At 38.6% G+C, this 21,705-nt stretch overlaps 1 protein-coding gene across 1 annotated transcript; it reads right to left on the bottom strand.

The window, feature by feature from the left end:
• Positions 1–42: 42 nt before the first annotated feature.
• Positions 43–21,509, bottom strand: sfxn5a (sideroflexin 5a). Its single transcript, XM_037747083.1, has 14 exons — positions 21,336–21,509; positions 17,573–17,641; positions 15,692–15,769; positions 14,863–14,889; positions 13,719–13,773; positions 13,237–13,262; positions 12,955–13,008; positions 12,222–12,278; positions 12,050–12,115; positions 10,544–10,634; positions 7,118–7,233; positions 6,841–6,926; positions 2,171–2,288; positions 43–890 (listed from the first exon to the last, which is right to left on the bottom strand). The coding sequence occupies exons 1-14, from the start codon at positions 21,381–21,383 to the stop codon at positions 813–815; spliced, it is 969 nt and encodes a 322-aa protein (XP_037603011.1). The 5' UTR covers positions 21,384–21,509; the 3' UTR covers positions 43–812.
• Between the last annotated feature and the right edge of the window lie 196 nt (positions 21,510–21,705).

Genomic DNA, 21,705 nt, shown 5'->3' with positions numbered 1-21,705 from the left:
GTTTTGTAACTTAATATAATTCACAGTTCTGAGTTTTGAAGGTTTTTTTTTGGCTTTAGTGGCACTATAACAAAATCAGACAGAGTTATATTTCCATTTGGCTGAATTTCTACATACATTAAATCAGTGGTTCTCAACCTGGGGGTCAGGACCCCTACAAGAGGTCGCAAGATCAATCTAATGGGTTGCAAGATGATTGTCCAGGTATGAAATAAGAAAAAAACTAAATTCTAATCAACAAAATTATGTTTATTTTTCTGACTTTTCTCTAATCGTTGCTTCTTTCTTGTGCGATACTGTAGTTTTAAAATGATTGATACGAAACAATCTGAGAGGAGAAAACAACGCTTTGATTGAACAGCTCACAGCTTATAGACATACAACCTGTGACAGTGGGTTGTTGGGTTGGTAGCAAGAGAAGTTTGGGAACGCTTCATTAAATTATAAACAAGAAACAAAAGAAATCACAAAAATACATTCATCCTGACTTCATTCACAGTTTTTACAATCCAGACCACCTACAATCATTTAGACGTGCTATTTGGTGTTATTTCATTGGTAAGTGCCCATGTTATAAAATTGATAATTTCTGAGGTGTTGCTATATTTCCTTCATCACAATATGTCATTATGTGTTATTGCTTATTGTCTTGGCGTAAACAACATGTATTCCCAGTATCATCTGCCTTTCTCTGCAACCGTATGCTAACTTCTCACTGGATAACGCAGCCAAGTTTACCATGATTCAGTCTCTGGCAGCTTCATGATGAGCGGCGGGTCCTATATCTTCACGTGTCGGGCCGTAGAGATCGCTCACAAGCCTTTATTATATGTCACAATCTTACAATCTGTTGCCATGGCGATCTCGGGCTCCAGCTCACTCACACTGATCTGTGGGAATCAAAGCAGCACAAAAAGGTCAATTAGTTCAAATAGAAATGCGTGCCACAATATGTCAGATATGAAATGTTAACATACTGCAAGTGACCGCTGTAGATGAATCATAGTCATCCACGTGAGCCGCTACTTAAAGATTTGAAACAGTTTGTAACTAAATAATTCTTAAAGGCTGTAAATGTTCTGTATTTACTGCTAATGTGCAAAAAGAGCCAATTTGGCAGATGAAAGTCTAATTTGAGGTTTTCATCTCCTAATATTTGAACCAGAGACAGATGGCTGTTGGAGTTGGAGGCAGAATCCTAATCAGACATCTTGGTAGGTGTGAAATGGGGAAGTGGGACAAATTGAGTAGGCAGGGGGTCCAGGGGAGCAGGGCATTCATGTTGCTTTTTAGGGACTTCTTTTTTTTTTCACCTGCTATCTTTGCCAAAGTGCAAAAAAGGACTTGTGAGAGAAAAACAGGCCCCTCTGTGGAACGGGAGGCGGCTTTTCACAGGACTGTTGGCGACACATATGTCTGAAGATTTTTGCCATATGGCTGTCTGAGCTATTTCCAGCGGTAATTAAATCCTAAACATTTTAAAGCCAGAGCTGGTTGGCTTTTGTCAGCAAGTCATTTGGCAGAGGGAAGACAAAGAGAGAGATGGAGTGAAAAACAAAACCGCGGCGTAGCCGTTTAATGAGTAGAGTGACACATACTGAGGCAATGAGGCTAAAGTTAGACCTCAGCACTGGATGAATGGAGACTCTGGGCAGATCACAACAGAGCAGGTTAAGTCTCAGAGGGCTACGCCTCATTAGGACAGAGCCTCTGTAAAGCTCAATGGGGAACGATAAAGAGGTCAGGAGACTCCGGTTATCAACATCAGTTACTGAAACACAGTCATGGCAGATATTTAATACAGCAAGGATGTGTGTTTGTGTAGACTGTCCTCTTTCCAGGTCTTTCGATCTTTTGGCAACACCTTGGAAGCTGCTCGATATCCTCCTGGATCCAAAAACTGAGGTTTCTTCCATTTTCCCCTGTTAAAATGTTTGTTTGTTTTTTAATTTTTGGTTCAGTTTTTCCTCATCCGCTGCAAGGGTCATAAAGGACAGAGTGTGTTGCATGCTGTAGCCCCTGAGGCAAATTTGTGATATTGCGCTATCTAAATAAAAATGACTTGACTTGATGTGACGAAAAAAGGTTGCATGATGTTGAAGGAAAAAGGAAAGACATATTCCTTGGTAGAGAATAACGTTTTTTTTTTGGGGGGGGGGGGGTGATGTACCTGGGACATCTGTGGGAAGAGACTGATGGCGAGAGGCAGAGCCAGGCCAAAGGCGGCGAGAACCACCAGACTGTGGACGGGCAGGACGAGCCTCCGCCGTCTCTGCAGGAGAGGAAGCCTGGTGGGACACAGAGGAGACAGACACACCGTTACCTTATTCACTTTACAGTTAATGTACAGATAGGCGTTGTGGTGGTGGCGGCTCTGGTGATGCATCGTCCACAACCGATACATTACATGGTAAAGAGACAGCAGTAGAGTACTGGATCTTTGTTATGCAGACGCCACAAACATTTTCAAAAAGCAGGAGTTAAAGCAAATGTTTTAAATGTTAAAATACAGCACAGTTAAGAGGAGTAAATCTTGGCAATTAGTCCTATATGTCAAAACCAATTTCAAGCATCAGGTTATGGGCACTTACTGGCAGAAACCATCAAGAACAGGAAGTGAAAATTTGAAGAAAATAATGCCCTCCACTTAAGCCAAAATGCAGAATTATCAACCTTCCATGGCAAAATGAAAGTTGGGATTTTATTGACTTCATGTCACAGAAACACGACATCCTGCATGTCAGACACAACTCTAAATGTCTTCATTAGATATCAACCCATGGTCAGAAAGATGGCTCCATTATGAAGTGTGAATGGTACATTTCCTGAGGATCAGAAGATCAAAGTTTTTAGGGGCTGCAACTAACAATTATTTTCATTGTTGATTATTTTCTCAATTAATCGATTAGTTGTTTGGTCTATAAAATGTCAGAAAATGGTGTAAAATGTGGATCAGTGTTTCCCAAAGCCCAAGATGACGTCCTCAAATATCTTGTTTTGTCAAAAAGATATTCAGTTTACTGTCATAGAGTAAAGAAACCAGAAAATATTCACATTTAAGAAACGTAAATAAGAGAATTTAGACTTTTTCTCCCTTAAAAAATGACTCAAACCGATTAATCAATTATCAAAATAGTTGTTGATTAATTTAATAATTGACAACTAATAAATTAATTGTTTTAAGTTTTATTAGAAATGAATTTGTGAAAATTGAAAAACAAACACAAGTTTGATGTTCAATTACAGATTCAATGGTATCTGTTCAGGAACATTTAGCTCAAAGAGCCAACAGGAAACTACAAACTTCCAATGAAATGCACCATAATATTATACGGTATTACCAAACTCTCTTTTTTTTGTTCATGCAAAGTTTGACTCAACAACCAACAGCTGAATCACCTGTAAAGGCTTATTAACTATTTTAAAATATTCATATTTACAGTTCAATCTTTGCTTTTATTGTCATTTGTTTGTTGCGTTAACTTAAATAATCCCTCACGAATATCGTAACAGTTTTGAAAACCATCTATTAGAAAAGCTGCATTTTCTCCATCTGAACAAAACAGACTTTTTAAGGACGTTTTAAAAGACCAATCTCCAAAAATATATTTTCTCGTCTCAGCCCATATTCCTCCTCCCTCCTCGCTGCCCTCCGTAGTTTAATCCCCCTCTTCAGTGAGCGGGACGGTGAACTCAGCAGGAGCTTGAGAAAGAGCCGCTCCATCTCTCCTCCACCAGCGACGCCTCTCCGCCTAACGAGGAGAGCTACTGCCTAATGAGGGAGCTCATTAACACATATGGCTTCCATGGTTTAATTAGGCTACACACACACACAAACGTGCAGATACACATCTTAGAAGTGGGTTACAAAGAGAAAAGTCAATGGGAGAAAAGTTGTGAGTGATGAGGGAAGGTTTGGGCACAAGTTTGAAAACCTTCAAATCAGGTGAAAAACTTGATGTTATCCAAAATTAATGATACAATTTCACGCAATGCTGGCTGCGTTCACATGCTCTGAGTAATCTGGCTAGTGGCCATATTCTGGTTGAGGTCTTACCCAGGTTTAACTGTTTACATGAACCTCTGACACCGTGACTGAGCCTCCCTGTCGCCACGAGAACACCAATTAATAGAATATCCCTGCTGACTTGTGTTGCTTCAAACACAGATTCAACACTACGACACTGAATGACTATAACAAAACACGACTACTTTATAAATTCAAAGAGCAGTAGCAGTCATAGTACACTCTGCTTAGTGATTATATATAGCTGCTAAATGTGAGTTTGCATGAATACCACAAATAAATATGATGGAAATGAAGCCGTCATGGTGTTTTCTGAACATTACTTTGTACCTTTTGTTCGGTTACTTTCTAGTCTTTCAGAGGCTGCTGCACTGTGTATTCAGAGGTATGTGAATAGGTACAAATAAATTGTAAAGCAGGTTTCTAATTTCAACACTAAACAAACACCTCGTGAAGGAGGTGGGGGTGATGATGAACATGAAAATGCAACGGAATTAAATAAAAGCCGGAGGCATTTCTGTGTCAACAGCGAAAGAAGCTTTTGTTTAAGTTCTGTAGCTGTTTATACAGATTAGTTCTCCTTCAATAGTTAACAGTTCAAGAGTTCAGCACATTTCCTCTTATGCAACATTAAAGTTACCTTACAGTATAGTAATAATAATATATAACACTATGGGATGTAGTGATGCGCCAGCTAAAGTAAGGAAGAAGAAAACTGTAAGTGAGCAAACGTGGATGTAAGGAATCCATCGGTACCAACCATGTCATACTAGCTTGTCGGAAAGGAGATTAAATAACATTTTCAAAAGGGTCCCTTGACCCCTGACCTCAACATGTGTGATTTAAATGGGTTCTATGGGTACCCACAAGTCTCCCCTTTACAGACATGCCCACTTTATGATAATCACATGCAGTTTGGGGCAAGTCATAGTCAAGTCAGCACACTGACAGCTGTTGTTGCCTGTTGGGCTGCAGTTTGCCATGTTATGATTTGAGCATATTTGTTATGCTAAATGCAGTACCTGTGAGGGTTTCTGGACAATATCAGTCATTTTTTGTGTTGTTAATTGATTTCTAATAATACATATATACATACATTTTCATAAAGCAGAATATTTGTCCACTCCCATGTTGATAAAAGTATTAAATAGTTGACAAATCTCCCTTTAAGGTACATTTTGAACAGATAAAAAAGGTGTTATTAATTTACTATTTTAATCGATTGACAGCCCTAAAAATAACATAACACCATACAAGATTTCGTACATATTTCCCACCCCTATTTCCAAATAATTGAAACACAGAGAGTGAAACAGAGATACTGTATCTTGCTCTATCTGTAGCTTTTACAGTATGAGCTCCAAATCAGGTTACCTGAGTATTCAGGATGAAATGGAGATGGTCAGTGCAGGTAGATGTAGCTTTAAGACTCATAAAAACAAATAGAAGTTTTGAATACGCGTATTGGGAAGCTGCTGTCACTGGCCTACATCTGCACTCAGCAGTGTAATCCATCATGGAGGGGCCTCGCAGGGACCCGTCTCTGTCCCCTTGTTCTCGCTCCATTGAGAGCCAGTGAAGGCGAGCTGACATAGAGGAAAGCTGAGCACTACTCACCTGCAACCACAGTCCAGCTCACAGCCCCCTGCTCACTCTCACACACACTCCCTCTCTCTCTCTCTCTCTCTCTTCCCGTTCAGTCATGCAGCTGCCAGGAATCCCAAACACACCTGTGCAGCCTGAGCCCGCCTGCTCGGAGCGGTCGGGACAAGTGCTGTCAAGGATTTACAAAGATGACCGCATTCCTCGGCACGCCGCAGGCACAGTCAGGCCATCGATCACAGGACGTCCGTATAAACACATTGCATCATTAAGACATCATTACAGTCGTATCACACAACACTGAATCTCAGTGGTGGGAAAGGTTCACTGACTGTAATAGCACTTCTGAGCATGAAGGAATATTCAAGTTTATGACTATTTTATTATTCTGAATTATCATTTAATTAGGGGGTCATTTGAATGTTTAATTAATCTAACTTGTATTATACCAGAACACCACTTTCATTACAGTATTAATTAACATTTTTAATTAAGAAAAGGCTCCTCTCTACTTGGTCTCTTTCCTACAATAAGTGATGCATGTAATGTGTGCAACATTTAGTATTTGAAACAGGCAGACGTCACAATGGCTAAATGAACAAAGAAAAGGGCGCCACCTACAGAAACTCAATCAGCACAAAATCCAGGGGTGAAAATAAACAGACAACTGTCTGACGTGTTGCCTTTCCAAGACGAAAAGCCGTTATGAATCGCAGCAGATGCGGCTCTACTTTCAGTATACATTTTCTGTTGTTTATTAGTTAAACTCTAAACTGAGTGTCTCTATTTGATTTAGTCTCTGTGGTAATAGAAGCTGTAAACCTCAGCAGCAATGACCACTCTCTCAAAAAGTGACACTAAAACAAGAACCTAATGATTATTACGTTAAATTATATATGTCTGGTGATATTCTATGTTTTTCTTACTGTGAACAAATCTTATAAAAAGACCAAATACCACCTACTGAAGTCCTTAAAACACAGTGGACACCAGTACTGAAACCCAGGCTGCATAATAGAATAAAGAACAAGGTTGAGTTCATTTTAAAAAATGATTAAAATTGAATGAAAATGTAAACTTGCCTCCCATCACTGAAGCTTTGATACCCACAACCCCTCTAAATCTACATCTCTTAGTAGAAGCCAAACACGTTCATAAAGTTTGAGAAAACTGACCAATTCATGACAGATAAAATTGATGCCGTCTCTTACTTTTCCAGTGCAGCCATGATGATGGGAGGGAGGATCAGAATTGGCATGGGTAGGACCACTCTGGTCAGAGCTGTTTCTAAAAGGGCCTGGCAACATAAAAATAAAAAGACATTTAAAAAAGGAGGCAAGACAGAAAAATCAACAATTTTAAATATGTTCATATTGAGAGTTAAACTCACTACGTCATCATTTACAGTGAGCACTAGATTGCATTCATTACATCAGTCACTTATAGTAAACAACCTGAAGAACTGACATGAGATAAAAAGCAACATACATGCCTGGCAGCCACTTTCGACGTTCCCACCACGTTGCCGTTGTCGTCGAGCACGTTGATGCCCTCCGCCAGCTCAGAGTGTCTCATGAGCACCACGTTGCAGACGTTTGCACTCGCTGTGGGGAGGCGAGAGTGTTTTTAAAAAATGAAAGTCAAGTGTCTCACCTCCAGGAACTTGACATGTTTTATTAGTTCACAAATGAGCAAATTGTCTTTTCACTCTCTGGCTGGGTTTTAAGATCAGGCAGCAGAAGAGGCTCAGTTCTTTGCTCAAGGGTACGGTCGTAGGCACTGTAAGAATGAGGGATTACATCTTGAATAACTGTTGTGTCGTCGGATTGATTGAACTGGAATTTTATGGAAGGATGGAGACGATGCACAGGTCATTTGTTTTCCTAATGATTTCAGTATTTCATGATCTCAACATCACAAGTTTTGTATTTCCTACGATAATGAAATAACTATTCAAAGCTCTTGACAATCAGAGCAGATTGAGCTTTATCAGGAGGGGTCTTAAAGAGACAGGCGCTAAAACGGAGCGTTTCAGACAGAGGGTGAATACAGGTATATTCAGACAGACTGTATGAGGAAAATAATGTGTTTTTTGAACATTTAAGCATTTAAACATGTTCTAGTAAAAACCCAAAATACAAGTATAAACCTGAAAATGAGCACGATATGGAACCTTTAAAAGAATGAAAATAAACATTTTACATTTATAACTGTCATTGAGTGTCCTTCTGAATGACTCTTGCTTATTTTACTCAGTAAAAAGCCCAAATGTGGCACATCACTGCCATGTCATGTGTGTCATAATCCACAAAACTGAACGCCTCAATGTGTGTGCCTCAAGTCAGTTAGATCAGCAACGAACACCGTGGCCAAGGTGACTGATGGGTCGACAACAAACAGCAGTGTCGTTCCCCCTGTGATTTATTCACGAAAGCCAAAATGAACACAAATGTATGTTAATATAGATGGACCTTTCTCCTTGACTCTAATAGGAATAAGAAAAACTCATTTTAGAGAGTTTAGTGGTGGCGCCGCGAGCCTTTTTAATTTAAGACAACAGCGTTCAGAGTTATCTTTACTAAGAGCTGCAGGGCTCGCAGGTCGCTTTGTGAGGGGAATTCAATTGACTGAGCAAATAGCTCTTTTTACCTACAAGGGATTTTTTTTTTTTTCATCCAGACCAATTAATAGAGGGACAGATTGTGGGATTTTTGGCAAGGAATAACAAAAACTACAGCAAACAGATCCAATTTTCAAAAAAACATTTGTAACTAAATTAATAAAGTAATTATAAAATGAATTATTGCAAAGTCTGTCAGCTCACTGCTTAAATATGTGGCTGTAATTTGTAATTATTTGAAATAATTACATTTATGTACATTCTAATTGTCATCTAGTGGTAAACTGGAAATGCATTAAAGAAGTTTTTTACGTAATTACTACATAATTAATAATAATTAAATAATGATAAATATCTTCAAAAAGACAGCAAATTAATTATCCCCATAAATTTCCGAGGCATGTCTTTTCCCTCCAGTTAAGGTCTTCATAATCTAATTGAAAGACAGGCCGCTGCTTGATTAGGTTATTACAAATAAATCTAGCCTTAAGTAAGCAAACAAAATGAAGCGGGTGAAAATTCAAACAGCACTTTACTTTCACTCGCTTCAATTAGCCATTTTAATTACCTTATATATGGCCCTACCAAAACAACAACAGCAACAACAATGAAGAAACATAAATCAGGTAAATGAGGCCTTGACATAGACGCCACTTTAGGGGTAATTATCCAATTTGTTTGCGGCAGCAGAGTTCTAACAAGCAGCCAATTACCAGGCAAAGGCTGCGCTGTAGAAACCTGTTGATTTAATTAAACGAGCTGCCATGGTAAGAAAGGGGGGGCAGGCAAACAATTTAATTATGAGCCAGCAGCATTCTGGGACACGGGTCTATACCCTTGGGTGTGTGTTTGTGGGAGAGTGGCATGAAAATCAGCTCTGTGGCTCCACACACGTCTGACAAAGCGAGCTCACAACACGTCTCTAACCCCGCAGAGAGGAAACCGGACGGCGAGGGACAGAATGAAACAAATCGCTAGCTGTGTTTGGCTCTCATATCAGACATTTATGAGGACCACACAACAGTTTTAAAAGGTATATTAATCAAAATGAGTTCATTCTGTATCTGAAGATTTATATTAGGTATGTTATTTTTTTGAATTATTTTCTTTATTTTTGTACATCCTGAAAATAGAACAAGCAGTAAGGAAAACAAGCAGGAAAAATCCAGTGATATTTGTTTAAAGCTACTTGTTAATTTAAACTTTGGTCCCATAACATTTAGGATCGATATCGATGGTACCCAGAGAATAATCCCTAAAAACGCTAGTGATGCGCTGACTTTTCATCTAGCCCCTCCAACAGGTCACTTCTCCAACACTTTAGTTTATGACACCTCAAAAATATTAATGACCAAATTCTTGTCAGCCGTAGTTTCAGATTACTATATACACAGCAGGGTTGGAAATTAGCACCAGTCACCAGCCAAATTATGGTAAAATATGCACATGGCTGCTGGATTTGCTTCACTCACCAGACAAAAAAATACATTGGTAATCTATTGGTAGAGTTTGGAGTCGACACTGATACACAGAATGCTAAACCTTAGCATGTTCCACTAACGGGGTAATTGTCAGCATACTAACAAGCGAACACTACATAATAAAGGTTTCATAAGACCTTGGAGACAATCATAACTCAAGGGCCAGCTTCATTTTCCACTTAAACCTGTCACCATGGAGGTTAATATTAAAAGGGGAACACCACCTAAATTAAGAATTCCAGTATGTTATTTCCATGGCCGAGGAAAGTCCAATCAATATTAATGAACATGAGCTCCTCTCTCTCGAAGACAGAAACCAGAGAAGTAAGTCTCAAACTTGTGATGTCATCAAGTATAAAATCTGGAGCTGCTCCATAGACAATGAATGGCAGACTGATTTTAAGGACCCACAGAGTGTTTGTTTTCTTTTTTTGTACCCAGATTGTCTTTATTCTGTTGTAATGTTGTCAGTTGTGAACCAGAAAATGTTCCCATATCTCTTCCTATTCATTGTCTATGGAGCGGTGCCAAACTTTATACCCTCTGATATCACAAATTTAAAAGTTTAGCACTCTAATATTTGGAATTGGGTGACTGCTGTTCATGTTTACTAATATTTTATGACTGTCTTAGACCATGGGAACATCATGTATCCTTTAAGCCTGGAGAAACTCTATAGTCATCCTACTCCGGTCGGTTCTCGACCACATCTACATTGTGAACTCAAACATATACTAATTTAGTTTTTGGTAGAGAACTGGGCTTAATCCCCGTCCGTCCAATGAAGTGTTTGACTGAGCTCTTTGAACTCACCCACTGCTGGGAAGGGGATGAACCTCTGCACCAAAAGCCTGGTAGTTGGGCTGAAGCCGCTGGCTTTCTGGATTAACACGTTCAACCCCACCTGAAGGACAACCAGACGCACATGATACATCAGCCGCTGACTCCATTTTTAAAAGCCAATGACACACACACTGAATATTTGTAATAAAACATTTTTTGTCTTTCAGCACAGAAACAAAAAAACAAGCACATTTTGAAGTGTCTGATGGTATGATTTGGAGAAAAGTGACAACATTAAATACAGTACAGTATTTTAACAGACTAAAGGGCTGTAGTCAAACGGCTATGTGCTCTCAGATAACACGCCGCCACCACGCCACTTCAGCCTCCAGCTCTCCCCAGCCCGGCGGGGGGTCGTCACCAGAGCGGACGTTTAATTGGAGAGCTCCAGCCCCCCTCCCCGCCCGACGTTACGCCCTCCAGACACCCCGCGATTTTTTTTCTGTGCTTGTTGACGTTGTCAAGCCCGAGGGCAGCAGCCGGATGAGCGCCCAGCGGGACCAGTAATTGGCTCGGTTTGAGCCCTGTGTCCACACTAAGGGCTGTGTCAGGCAGGTGTGTGAACGTGTGTTATACTCTTTTGACATTTGAGTCTTTGATGACATAAAGGTAAGAAAAAAAAGGTTCAACTGATAAAGGTATTGTGATGGCTGGGATTCTGAGGTTTATGCTTGGATATGGCCATTTTCCTGTCAAAACAATTGAAAATATGTTGTGTTTCTCCTAAGAATGTATTCCTGTTAGGGTGGAAAAGCATCTGAAACAACAGTTCAACTTTTAAACTCTGCACTGAAGCCCAGATTAATGACATTTATATTGGATTAGGGTGGCGACTGGGGAAACTTTCAGAATACATCACAACTAAACAAACAAGCCTGCAAAGAAAACACAATTTGTTTGCAGGTAAGCCTTTCACAATATCATATTTATTTTCACAACAATATCACGGCCAAAAGAATTCATTCAATACGTTTTATTGCGATATCTATCGACAATTTAAAATAATAATAATAATAATAATGCTATCAATCAAATTCATCTTTAACTTTGTTTATTGTGCGTTTTGTCTCTTTTTTCGCAAAGAAATTACACTCAAAATATGAGTGTAGGGAGAGTCTGTAACAACAACTGTATATAGAAGATGATTCAAGAGGTGCTGAATTATTTACACAATATTATCATATGTGTATTATTAACATTTATCAATATTTCAGTTGTAAATGTCATGGTTATCGTCAATACCGCGACACCCCTAATTGCAGGTTTTACAGACTTTTTACATCGTTCAATTTGCAGTTGAAAAAAGTCCAACATTATACTGATATATTTGTCTACCCAATTGATCCATTATGTCTTTTAGACCATCTAAAAGACATAATGGATCAATAAGTGACTCAGCTATTACTGTGTGATGACATTAAGTCATTGCAGTCCCAGGGACTGTTCACTTAGAGCAGAGGCATTATGGGAACTCACAGCGATGGAGACTGCGCTGGTCACCGCTCCGAGGTATCCCTGGACGAATTTGGAAGCTGGAGCTGGCTGAAGTGAAAAGTAAGTGAGATTACAATATGAACGCATTTCATGCAGCTCTGTTTATATTCAGTATCTATCTAAATGGGAATGGGTCAATTCACTGATTCAGTACCTTGGAGGCGTTGCGGTTGGAGTAGTTCACACAGGCATTGTGACTCTGGTTTAACCACTGTAAAAGGAGAGGAGCTTGTTAGTAAATGTGCTGATACACCTGATGAATTACAGCTGCTACGTTTAACATTTTCAACATTGTTATGTCCATGTCTGATTCATTAGTGTGAACAAATGGGACTATGGAGGTTCCTGACCCTGGAAAATACATACCTGTGATCATTTAAAAAAAAAAAAAAAAAACAATTTCATACACAAATGCAGAAGCTGAAACAGCAACAATAAACCATTTAGGTGCGATATGATTTTCCCGTCCATCCCACAACAAGCCCACCACCCGGCTCACAGCTACCCCCTAAATATCCTATGTGGATGAAATGTTTTAAACTCACTTACTTGCTTTTTCCCTGAGCTTTCAACTGTATCTCAAGGCCGTCTTTGAGTGAACGGAGCAGTCAAAAGTTCTGGAAAAAGCTAGCAGGTGATCCTTGAGTTCAATATCTTTATTTTACTGTAGAAATAGGATGATGGTTTAGACAATGACAGTCTTCAGAATGCTAATTTTGTTGCCACTTTGGCGTCTTCCTGTCAAGTGTTAGTTTTTCTCAACTTCATTGGTTTTACAACATCTTGCCAGGACTGCAGCAGAAAATTGTCTGGCTGGCAAATATTGGAATATTTACAGAAATGTTGATTAATGTGTGTGTTTTATAGGTCAAGAAGTAAATATTTACCTGCCAGAAGATAGTTGACACCAATGTTTGATTTGGGAGAAGGAGGCCAACAACCTGCACAAAGATAAACCCCTTTTATAAAACGACTACAAAAGTACAAATGGGAAGAAAACACAGTCTAAATGATATATTGTAGGGGCAGTCTTGGTTTAAAACAATATATTTATATCAGCGTACGATTATATATGTGGATAAACTTCTTTGTAGCGTTCTACATTTTAGATGAATTTCAATAAATATGATGACTTTGCGTTACTGAAATGTATGCAAAAAATGTCTTACCACTGGTGTGCCAAATGGGATAAAACCTGTTAAAAGAGAGTCACTGTTACCGTCTTACACTCAGAACTGTTTGCTTTGAGGTTAGCAGGTCTGTACAGGTTAGACAGAGCAATAGGATTCTGCAGCTTATTTCAATTGTCTCACATATGTTGGTCAACATATTAATCGCTAGTGTCTCTTTCTCCTCCCTCGTTCGTTCTCTCTCCCACTCGCTCTACGACACTTTGAAAAAAGGTGCTTTGAGGCCGGACCAAAAAAACTTGTGTTTGCTTCTTCGGAGAAGCTCGAGAACTTCTTCGTCACTGTGGGAGAGAGGTTTTAATCAGCGCCCAGCTGAGTGTGACCTTTTTCAGACCTGAGACAACCTGAAGAGCCCCGTTGAGCCGTGACAGTTCCCAGGGTGAACGACGCCTCCATGTTGGACCACATAACAAGCCCCTAGATCCCACTTCCACCGAGGCTTCCACACCAAGCTACTGTACCTGACATCCGAAAGGGCATGAGGATCTTCTCCCCCGTGTCAGGGTGGATGATGGCCTGTAATAACAGCATAATGACGAGAATCAGACCATAATGAGTACAGAATGATTCGGGTTGGTTCAGTTCAAATGAATTAGGAAGATAGTTTTGCTGTGAGGTTAAAAAGTTTTAAGTGTTATTGGAAACTAATAATAGTTGGCAGCTGACATTAGCCCCAGTCAGACCTCTTGCATCCAGATACAGGTCTGTCTATATTGTGTGATCTAGTTAAGACTGTTCACACCTTGTATCAAAGTGTTTCTCAAAGGCATTAAGTGACCACTTGTGATCAGGTTTCATTGTGACGTAAACAGGTAGGGCTAGTGGTGGTGCCTTTTTGTCTCTTCAACTCCAAACTGTATCCAGTTCTGCATACTCGTACTGTATACACACAACAAACCTGACCCAGCGGCACTTCATTGTAGTCAGGGACATAATATAAGGTCCAACACATCCCAGACCAATCATCTTTAAATCCTAAAGCATCCTGGGTGAGATTTGGGTGTATTCACATCTGTATTTAGAGCTTGTAATCAGATTACCCAAGATGTATTTTAGTGCTGAATTCAGTGTGAAACAAAACACTTTGAAAAAGTGTTTGAAGGGCAACTCATTATATGTTGAATAATTAATTAATTAAAATTATTATGTTTAATTTAGATGAGTCATAAACATCATCTCTATAAAACTCTATAGTATAGCTGTTGCTGTGGCCATTTGCATATTACTGTAAATTATTTTCTGTTGGTTTGACCAACTGCACCTGCTGTTCAGTGACTATGAGATGTCTTTCTGGCACATACTACTAATTATCACTGGAGTTAACACCACTCGCCTGCTTCACCGTCATTTCAGTGTAATAAGTTCACCACTAAAGACTTTTAATGTTGCGTTTTCCTGTTTTTGTCCACTCTGCTGTATGTTTGTTGTGTAAACAGGTAAGGGTTGAACAAGTGTGAAGACTGGTGTCAGTTTTGTTTGCCAATCTACTGACACCATAACAACCAGAGATGATACAAGATAGTGATCGTAGTTTCTGTGTGTGTGTGTGTGTGCGTTAGTGATTGAGAGAGACAAAAAGGTGAATGAAAGAGAGACACATCTTACCTGCTTTATTTTTTGAGCTTGCCAAAGCTGTAGAGACAAATAACAAACATCTTTGTAAGTACGGAAGAGTCTCAAGTATTTCTACAGGTCAGTTAATGTCTGTTTTACAAATAAGTAACGTAGAAATGTAAGCGTTTATTTAACAGAGATAGTGCACTTGTAACCTGCTCTGGCTATATCAGGGTTCAATGATTGGGCAAGTGGGTCAGATATCTATTTGCCCCAAGTCAATTCTTACTTGCCCCCTAACAATTGTTTTATTATTAGCATTCATCAAATAACAACAAAGACCAAAGTTAATTGTTAATCATGTTTAATCTATATTAAATTAATCTGGAGTTTTGCCCACATCCTCTAATGCCACCCAACTAAACTCCTGTTTCCAGGATAATTGAAGTGCTCGCTTGCGCTTCAGCTCCTCTTTTCTCGGATCGATACTGCGCATGTGCAACTCTCACCATACAAGGAAGCGTGATAGCTCACTCCTTAGCAACTTTCATCATCATCTCCAGAAAAAAAACTATGTGTTTAATTATTTTTTACCACTTGTGAGTTGCTAGAGTTACTAGCCTGACGTGGCATTTTACTTTACCGCTGGGCAAGCAGGCAATTCTTAATGTTGAGCCCTGTATATATATAGTTTGTTAATGAAATAGATAAAACATCAAACAGAAAATGACAGCATTTAAATGTCTATATTGGAGACATTTGGCTGTTTTTCTATCCTTGCTTTTGTGACTTCTAAATGCTTCAAACACCTGGTTCCTTAACCCTTCTGTGGACCAATCAACACCCTGAACAACGTCAACTCAAGTTTGTGTGTCTTTACCTGAGCATCTGTCACACCTGGAGGCAGAGTTCCTTGTTTGAATCGGTCGAGCAGCTCCACAGACTCCTGCAGACGTTTCTGATTTGACCAAAGATAAAAGTCAGTCACATGTACAGTTAAGTGAGGGCTTCCCTGGACAGTCTTAGACATGTTTTTCTATATTCCACTATTTATGCCGCACAGCTCAATGCATGATAATTGTGTTTCACTAAAACTTTCATGCTGATTTTCAGTTGACAAATGAGTTTCCTAAAGGGCAATGAGCAGCTTTCTGTGGTGTGATCATTGTCTAATGCTGAGCAAAATACAAGGTCATGTGGCCCAATTTGTTCTAATGAGCTTGCCATCTGTGTGTGTGCACGTTCCTTTCTTGTGTGCGATAGTGTTAGGTGTGCACTTTTGCCTGTACACACATCGAGGTTGTGTGTGTGCGATTGCATGCAAAATCACGGCCATCCTTGTTCCACTCTCGTCATTAGGGGCAAGTCGAGGCTACGCCTGGCCCAGCAGGGTGCAACGTGTGCGTGTGAATGTGTGTGTGTGCGTACACACTCTCCACCCCTCACAGCTGCCCCACATGTCCACACCTCATCACATCCCAGGAGCTACTGCCGCTATTACTGTCACCAAAGAGCCCGCTAACAGCTTCATTACCCAGAGCACCAGAGCACTGATGACTCCATGAACAAAATTACCAAAAACACAACAAAGACCGGGAGAAATGTTACGACGAGCCGACAAGAGAACGGTCCGGAGCCAAAAAGGTCATAACAGAGAATCCCTAAGAATGTTAATAAATTAGTCATGTTAAAATGATTTTTAAAACAAGGTCAAGGACATTTTAAGAACTGTAATTACCAAGTCAAATTCGATGCCTTTTAGTTTCTCTTCTGTTCATTTCTCTTCAGTAAATGTTGGCTCTGTGGTGTTTTGTTTCAACACCACTAATTTCTTTAACGTATTAACGCAATCGATCTTTCGGAGATTGTAGCGGGCTAAATTTTAAAGGTAGAGTGAAGATACTGGCATCATATGAAACTAAAAAAACCTAAGGAATCCATTGGTACCATTTCATACTAGCTTCCTAGTTGTGAAAAACGCTTACGCTAAATTTTGGCCAGGAAAAACAGGCATGGCCATTTTCAAAGGGGTCCCTTGACCTCTGACCTCAAGATATGTGAATGAAAATGGGTTCTATTGGTACCCACGAGTCTCCCCTTTACAGACATGCCCACTTTATGATAATCACATGCAATTAGTATATTTTTTTATGCTAAATGCAGTACCTGTGAGGGTTTCTGGACAATATTTGTCATTGTTTTGTGTTGTTAATTGATTTCCAATGATAAATATATACATACATTTGCATAAAGCAGCATATTTGCCCACTCCCATGTTGATAAGAGTATTAAATACTTGACAAATCTCCCTTTAAGGTACATTTTGAAAAGATAAAAAAATGTGTGATTAAGTATTTTAATCGATTAACAGTCCTAATAAAAATGGAAAAATCCGACTGAATACCTGCCTGTTACCTCACTATAACACATGCCAACAAAGCTTCACCTCTTGCGTTCATCAGCAATCAACAGCCGCTTTTCCTCCCTTCACAACCAATGGGGTGTCATTTCATGAGCAACAGTTTTGTCTTGCAAGTGCAAAATGAGCAGGAAGTCGATTACAGATTCACTACTCTGATGCCTAACCTAACCCGGGACACCTTAGTGAATGTTTCTCCCTTCCCACTGAGGTGCCATTAAGCCAAGCACATAGTCCCTGTCAGATAAATAGGAACTGTCTTAGTTAAACACAGATTAAAAGATGGTTCAGTTTAGCTTTCCTCAGACCAGATCCATATAATAAATCATTACGTTTGTGTACCTCTGTCACGAAGAGTGTGCTGGGGTCAATCACATCCAGGAAGTGCCTGAACCGACCAAAAAATGTGTTCTAAGAGAAGAAGAAGACACATTAAACATTATCTTACTGTGGATGCCACATTGATTAACAAAGAAAGTCAATTAAAACATACATTTTGTTCCATTAAACAATTGTTTTTCATCTAAACATCACCTAAACATAAGATAATAGATGCATATTGTGGTCTTTTGAAGTTTGCGTTTTCAAAGTGTAATCACTGAAAAACCTGAGTCGGGATGAGAAAGTTCAGAAAATCGTACTTTCCGTGTACTATACAGGTAAAATAAATCATTTTTTTTAAGGTTTCCTTAAATAGAGAGAGGCAGAGAGATTCCAGCTGTCACCCAGTAAACAGCGATATCACAGCACGCCAGCTGTTTTAACACACCAGGTGGAGCCTCCTCTTTAATGCCGCAGACAAACTGTTTCCTATCTGCATCTTTTAGGGACCCGAATCCACTCACACCATTTGCAATTAATTTCTATAATGACTGTGCCAGAAATACCTTTCGATCATTTATTCATAACTGAGCATAAGGAATAATTTTGGAGATGCAGAAACACACCACGCAGCGTCGAGAGGCACCCGCCGTCCCTCCCTAACTGGAGTTTAATTACACTAACTGCTAATTTGGATGAAAATCTGGTATCTGACTCACTGCCGCGCCTTGTGACTTCCTGAACATATGGATGGTTGGTAAAAACACGGCGTGGGGGAATAGTTTTTTTTCATCCATTAAATTCAATTATTCACGAGTGCCACTCCAACTTGACCAGTTTGGGGCAACACTTGTGAGCAGTGGGAGAGAAGGGACTCCTTTTACCTCTACTCCAAGGCGGCTTCATCGGTGTTACACTGTATTCTGTGACCCGTCAGACTATGTGACCTGATTTGGATGTGATCTTGTTTTTACTAGTCATTTGTCATCCTACAACATAGATACATAATACATTTCAAAGTGATATTGATCATTCTCATGTACATTATTTTTGGTCTGATAGTGCTTTTATTATTGATCATATCCTCCCTGAATGTGTTGTTTGGTTTTAAAGTTCATGCCATGAATATATCTAAGCATTATTAAGTTTTTTTCTTGGCTAAATTCCACATCCAAGTTCATCTACTCTGTTTTAATATTTTTTTTTTAAAAAGAAACTCAAAAATATATGCAAACAAGACTTACTTTAAACAATCTGTAAAGGTATGTAGCACCATTTATTTTATGCAATCTATTCATTATTACTAATAATTACTATTATGTATTTTGTTAATCAAAGTGGTAATTTACAATTGCACTTTCATAAAGTTATGATAAGTGCATTTTTCAGCTAATCCAAGGTTTTTTAATAAAAGGTATTTATGGGTTGTTATAGCAGAAAAAGCACAGGTGTATTCAATAAGATTAATGATAGCTGCATATTCCACCTTGGGGAGACCCTGGTATTGTGCCTTTAATGGTACTGAGCCATCGTTAAAGTAATCAATTTCACCTGTGCTTTTCCTACTATGCCATGACAAAATATCTCCAATGAAAAAGGTCGAAGTTATTTGATTTTTTTTCTGATAAAATTAAGGAATAAATCATTGAGTTTATCAAAGAAAAATTCTAACTTGAAAATCACCAACTTTGGAGAAATGAGGAAATTTAGTGTAGTAAAAAGTACAATATTTGCCTCTGAGATGTAACTAGTGGAGTAGAAGTATAAAGTTGCTTAAAATGGAAATACTCAAGTAAAGTACAAGTACCTCGAATATGTACTTAAGTACAGTACTGAGCAGATATAAATTAGAGACCTAATGTAAATCTGAGTCAATATGTTATTTGAATACTTCATTTTGACAGCCATTGTGACCCCAAAGTATTTAAGGTCACAAGTTGTTAGCTGTGATATTAGTTAGCTAGAAAACAATGTTGCCATCAGTTTAGCTAACTATATCTGTAGAACACCTCACCTGCAGTTTTGGTCAACCAGTTTTGTTTAGTTTTTAACAGTTGACCGTACTAATATGGCCTGACAAGTTATGGATATTAATCATTTAACGCTATGTATTTAACTAGCCATTAGCTCCAGCAGAACCGTTATTCTAGCCGCTAGCTCAGGGGTCTCTGAGCAACCTGCAGCTCTTCAGCTCCTCTCCAGTGGCTCTCGGTGGATTTATAAACATGGAAATGAATAACTGTTTTTTGTTTACATTTTCATTTTTATGTATCATTGATGTAGGTCTATGGTACAACGGTACTACGGAGTATTAGGGCCCCATTGAGGGGGGAAAAAATAAATATGAGATTTAGAGAATAAAGTCATATTATGAGAATAAAGTCAGAAGTTTACGAGAAGAAAGAAAATAACGTAAAATTACTACTTGATAATATTATGTCTTTATTCTCATAATATTATTTAGTTATTACTTTTTTCTCGTAATATTACGACTTTTTTTCTCATAAAGTTACGACTTTTTTCTCGCAATATTACTTTTTTTCTCGTATTACGACTTTTTTTCTCGTAAAGTTACGACTTTTTTTCGCATAAAGTTACGACTTTTTTCTCGCAATATTACTTTTTTTCTCGTAAAGTTATGACTTTTTTCTCATAATATTAGGACGTTTTTTCTCGTAAAGTTACGACTTTTTTCTCGTAATATTAGGACTTCTTTTCTCGTAAAGTTACGACTTTATTCTCGTAATATTACGACTTTTTTTCTCGTAAAGTTACGACTTTATTCTCGTAATATTACGACTTTTTTTTCTCGTAAAGTTATAACTTTATTCTGTAAATCTCAGATGTTTTTTCCCTCAATGTGGCCCTAATGCTTCGTAGTACATTTGCACTTTGGCCCTCACTGCATTAGACTTATATACTATATACTTAGACTATAAACTGTGTTACCTTCATCACAATGCTTACATTTTTTGCGGCTCCAGACAGATTTTTTATTTATTTTTTCCTAAAATGTCTCTTCTGATAGTAAATGTCTCTTCTGATAGTAAATGTCTCTTCTGATAGTAAATGTCTCTTCTGATAGTAAATGTCTCTTCTGATAGTAAATGTCTCTTTTGATAGTAAATGTCTCTTTTGATAGTAAATGTCTCTTCTGATAGTAAATGTCTCTTCTGATAGTAAATGTCTCTTTTGATAGTAAATGTCTCTTCTGATAGTAAATGTCTCTTCTGATAGTAAATGTCTCTTCTGATAGTAAATGTCTCTTCTGATAGTAAATGTCTCTTCTGATAGTAAAGGTCTCTTCTGATAGTAAATGTCTCTTCTGATAGTAAATGTCTCTTCTGACAGTAAATGTCTCTTCTGATAGTAAATGTCTCTTCTGATAGTAAATGTCTCTTCTGATGGTAAAGGCTGCTGGCCCCTGAGCTAGTCAGACATTCTGAACAGAGAGATGACCGTTGGGATTTTACTGCTCGTGTTGCGTTCAAGGGTCAACTCAGTCAATTCAACTTCACTGCTGAACTTTCAACTTACAGTTGACCAAGACGCTTATATACCTACAAAGAGCAAGTTTCAAGTTATAATACTAGTTTAATTTTTAAAAACAATGAATGTATAATGTCAAATACCGTATTTAAAGTTATTTCATGTCACAAATATGAGCTTTTAACAGGTAACGTTAACATATTTAACGTTGCTGCCTGGTGCTTGAAGTGCACATATGAAGAAGTATGGTTCCTGTGGTGAACTTGAATCGATTAAAAAATAAAAATAAAAATACCTGGTCGAACCGAGGCTTGCCATGCTGGAATGTCATATATTCAGACATGCTGCTGCAAAAGTACAAAGATGTGCACCAGTCTTCTTCTCTACGATGATAAAACAGTATTCAACAACACTTTATGGAAGTGCAAGCTGTAGAGCTGTTCAGTGATCAGGCAGGATGCATTATGGGTAATGTAGTTCTTCCGGGTTGCAATGCTCAGGCAGGATGTTGTTTGCACCTTTGTTTGGCGGACTACACTTCCCAGAAGACCTTGCTTTGTTTACAGTGTTTTGCAGGAGAAGTTAACAGAGTGTTAAATTCAGTTTGGAGCACAGCAGATAATAAAAATGAGACCTTTTGAGTTATAATTATAGTTTTAGAATCA

The sequence above is a fragment of the Sebastes umbrosus genome, chromosome 16 (genome assembly GCF_015220745.1).
Source record: "Sebastes umbrosus isolate fSebUmb1 chromosome 16, fSebUmb1.pri, whole genome shotgun sequence".
Lineage (NCBI taxonomy): Eukaryota > Metazoa > Chordata > Actinopteri > Perciformes > Sebastidae > Sebastes > Sebastes umbrosus.
Note: the sequence above shows the minus strand (reverse complement) of the source record. Positions and strands in the feature narration are given on the sequence as shown.

What these genes read in the sequence shown, in the direction of transcription:
- sfxn5a (XM_037747083.1), bottom strand. Translation starts at nt 21,383, where the DNA reads ATGTCTGAATATATGACATTCCAGCATGGCAAGCCTCGGTTCGACCAG. An exon ending in AAGCTCAAAAAATAAAGCAG is followed by an intron (nt 13,774 to 14,862) that starts GTAAGATGTGTC and finishes CTGTTATTACAG; the next exon opens with GCCATCATCCACCCTGACAC. An exon ending in CATGCCCTTTCGGATGTCAG is followed by an intron (nt 13,263 to 13,718) that starts GTACAGTAGCTT and finishes CTCTTTTAACAG; the next exon opens with GTTTTATCCCATTTGGCACA.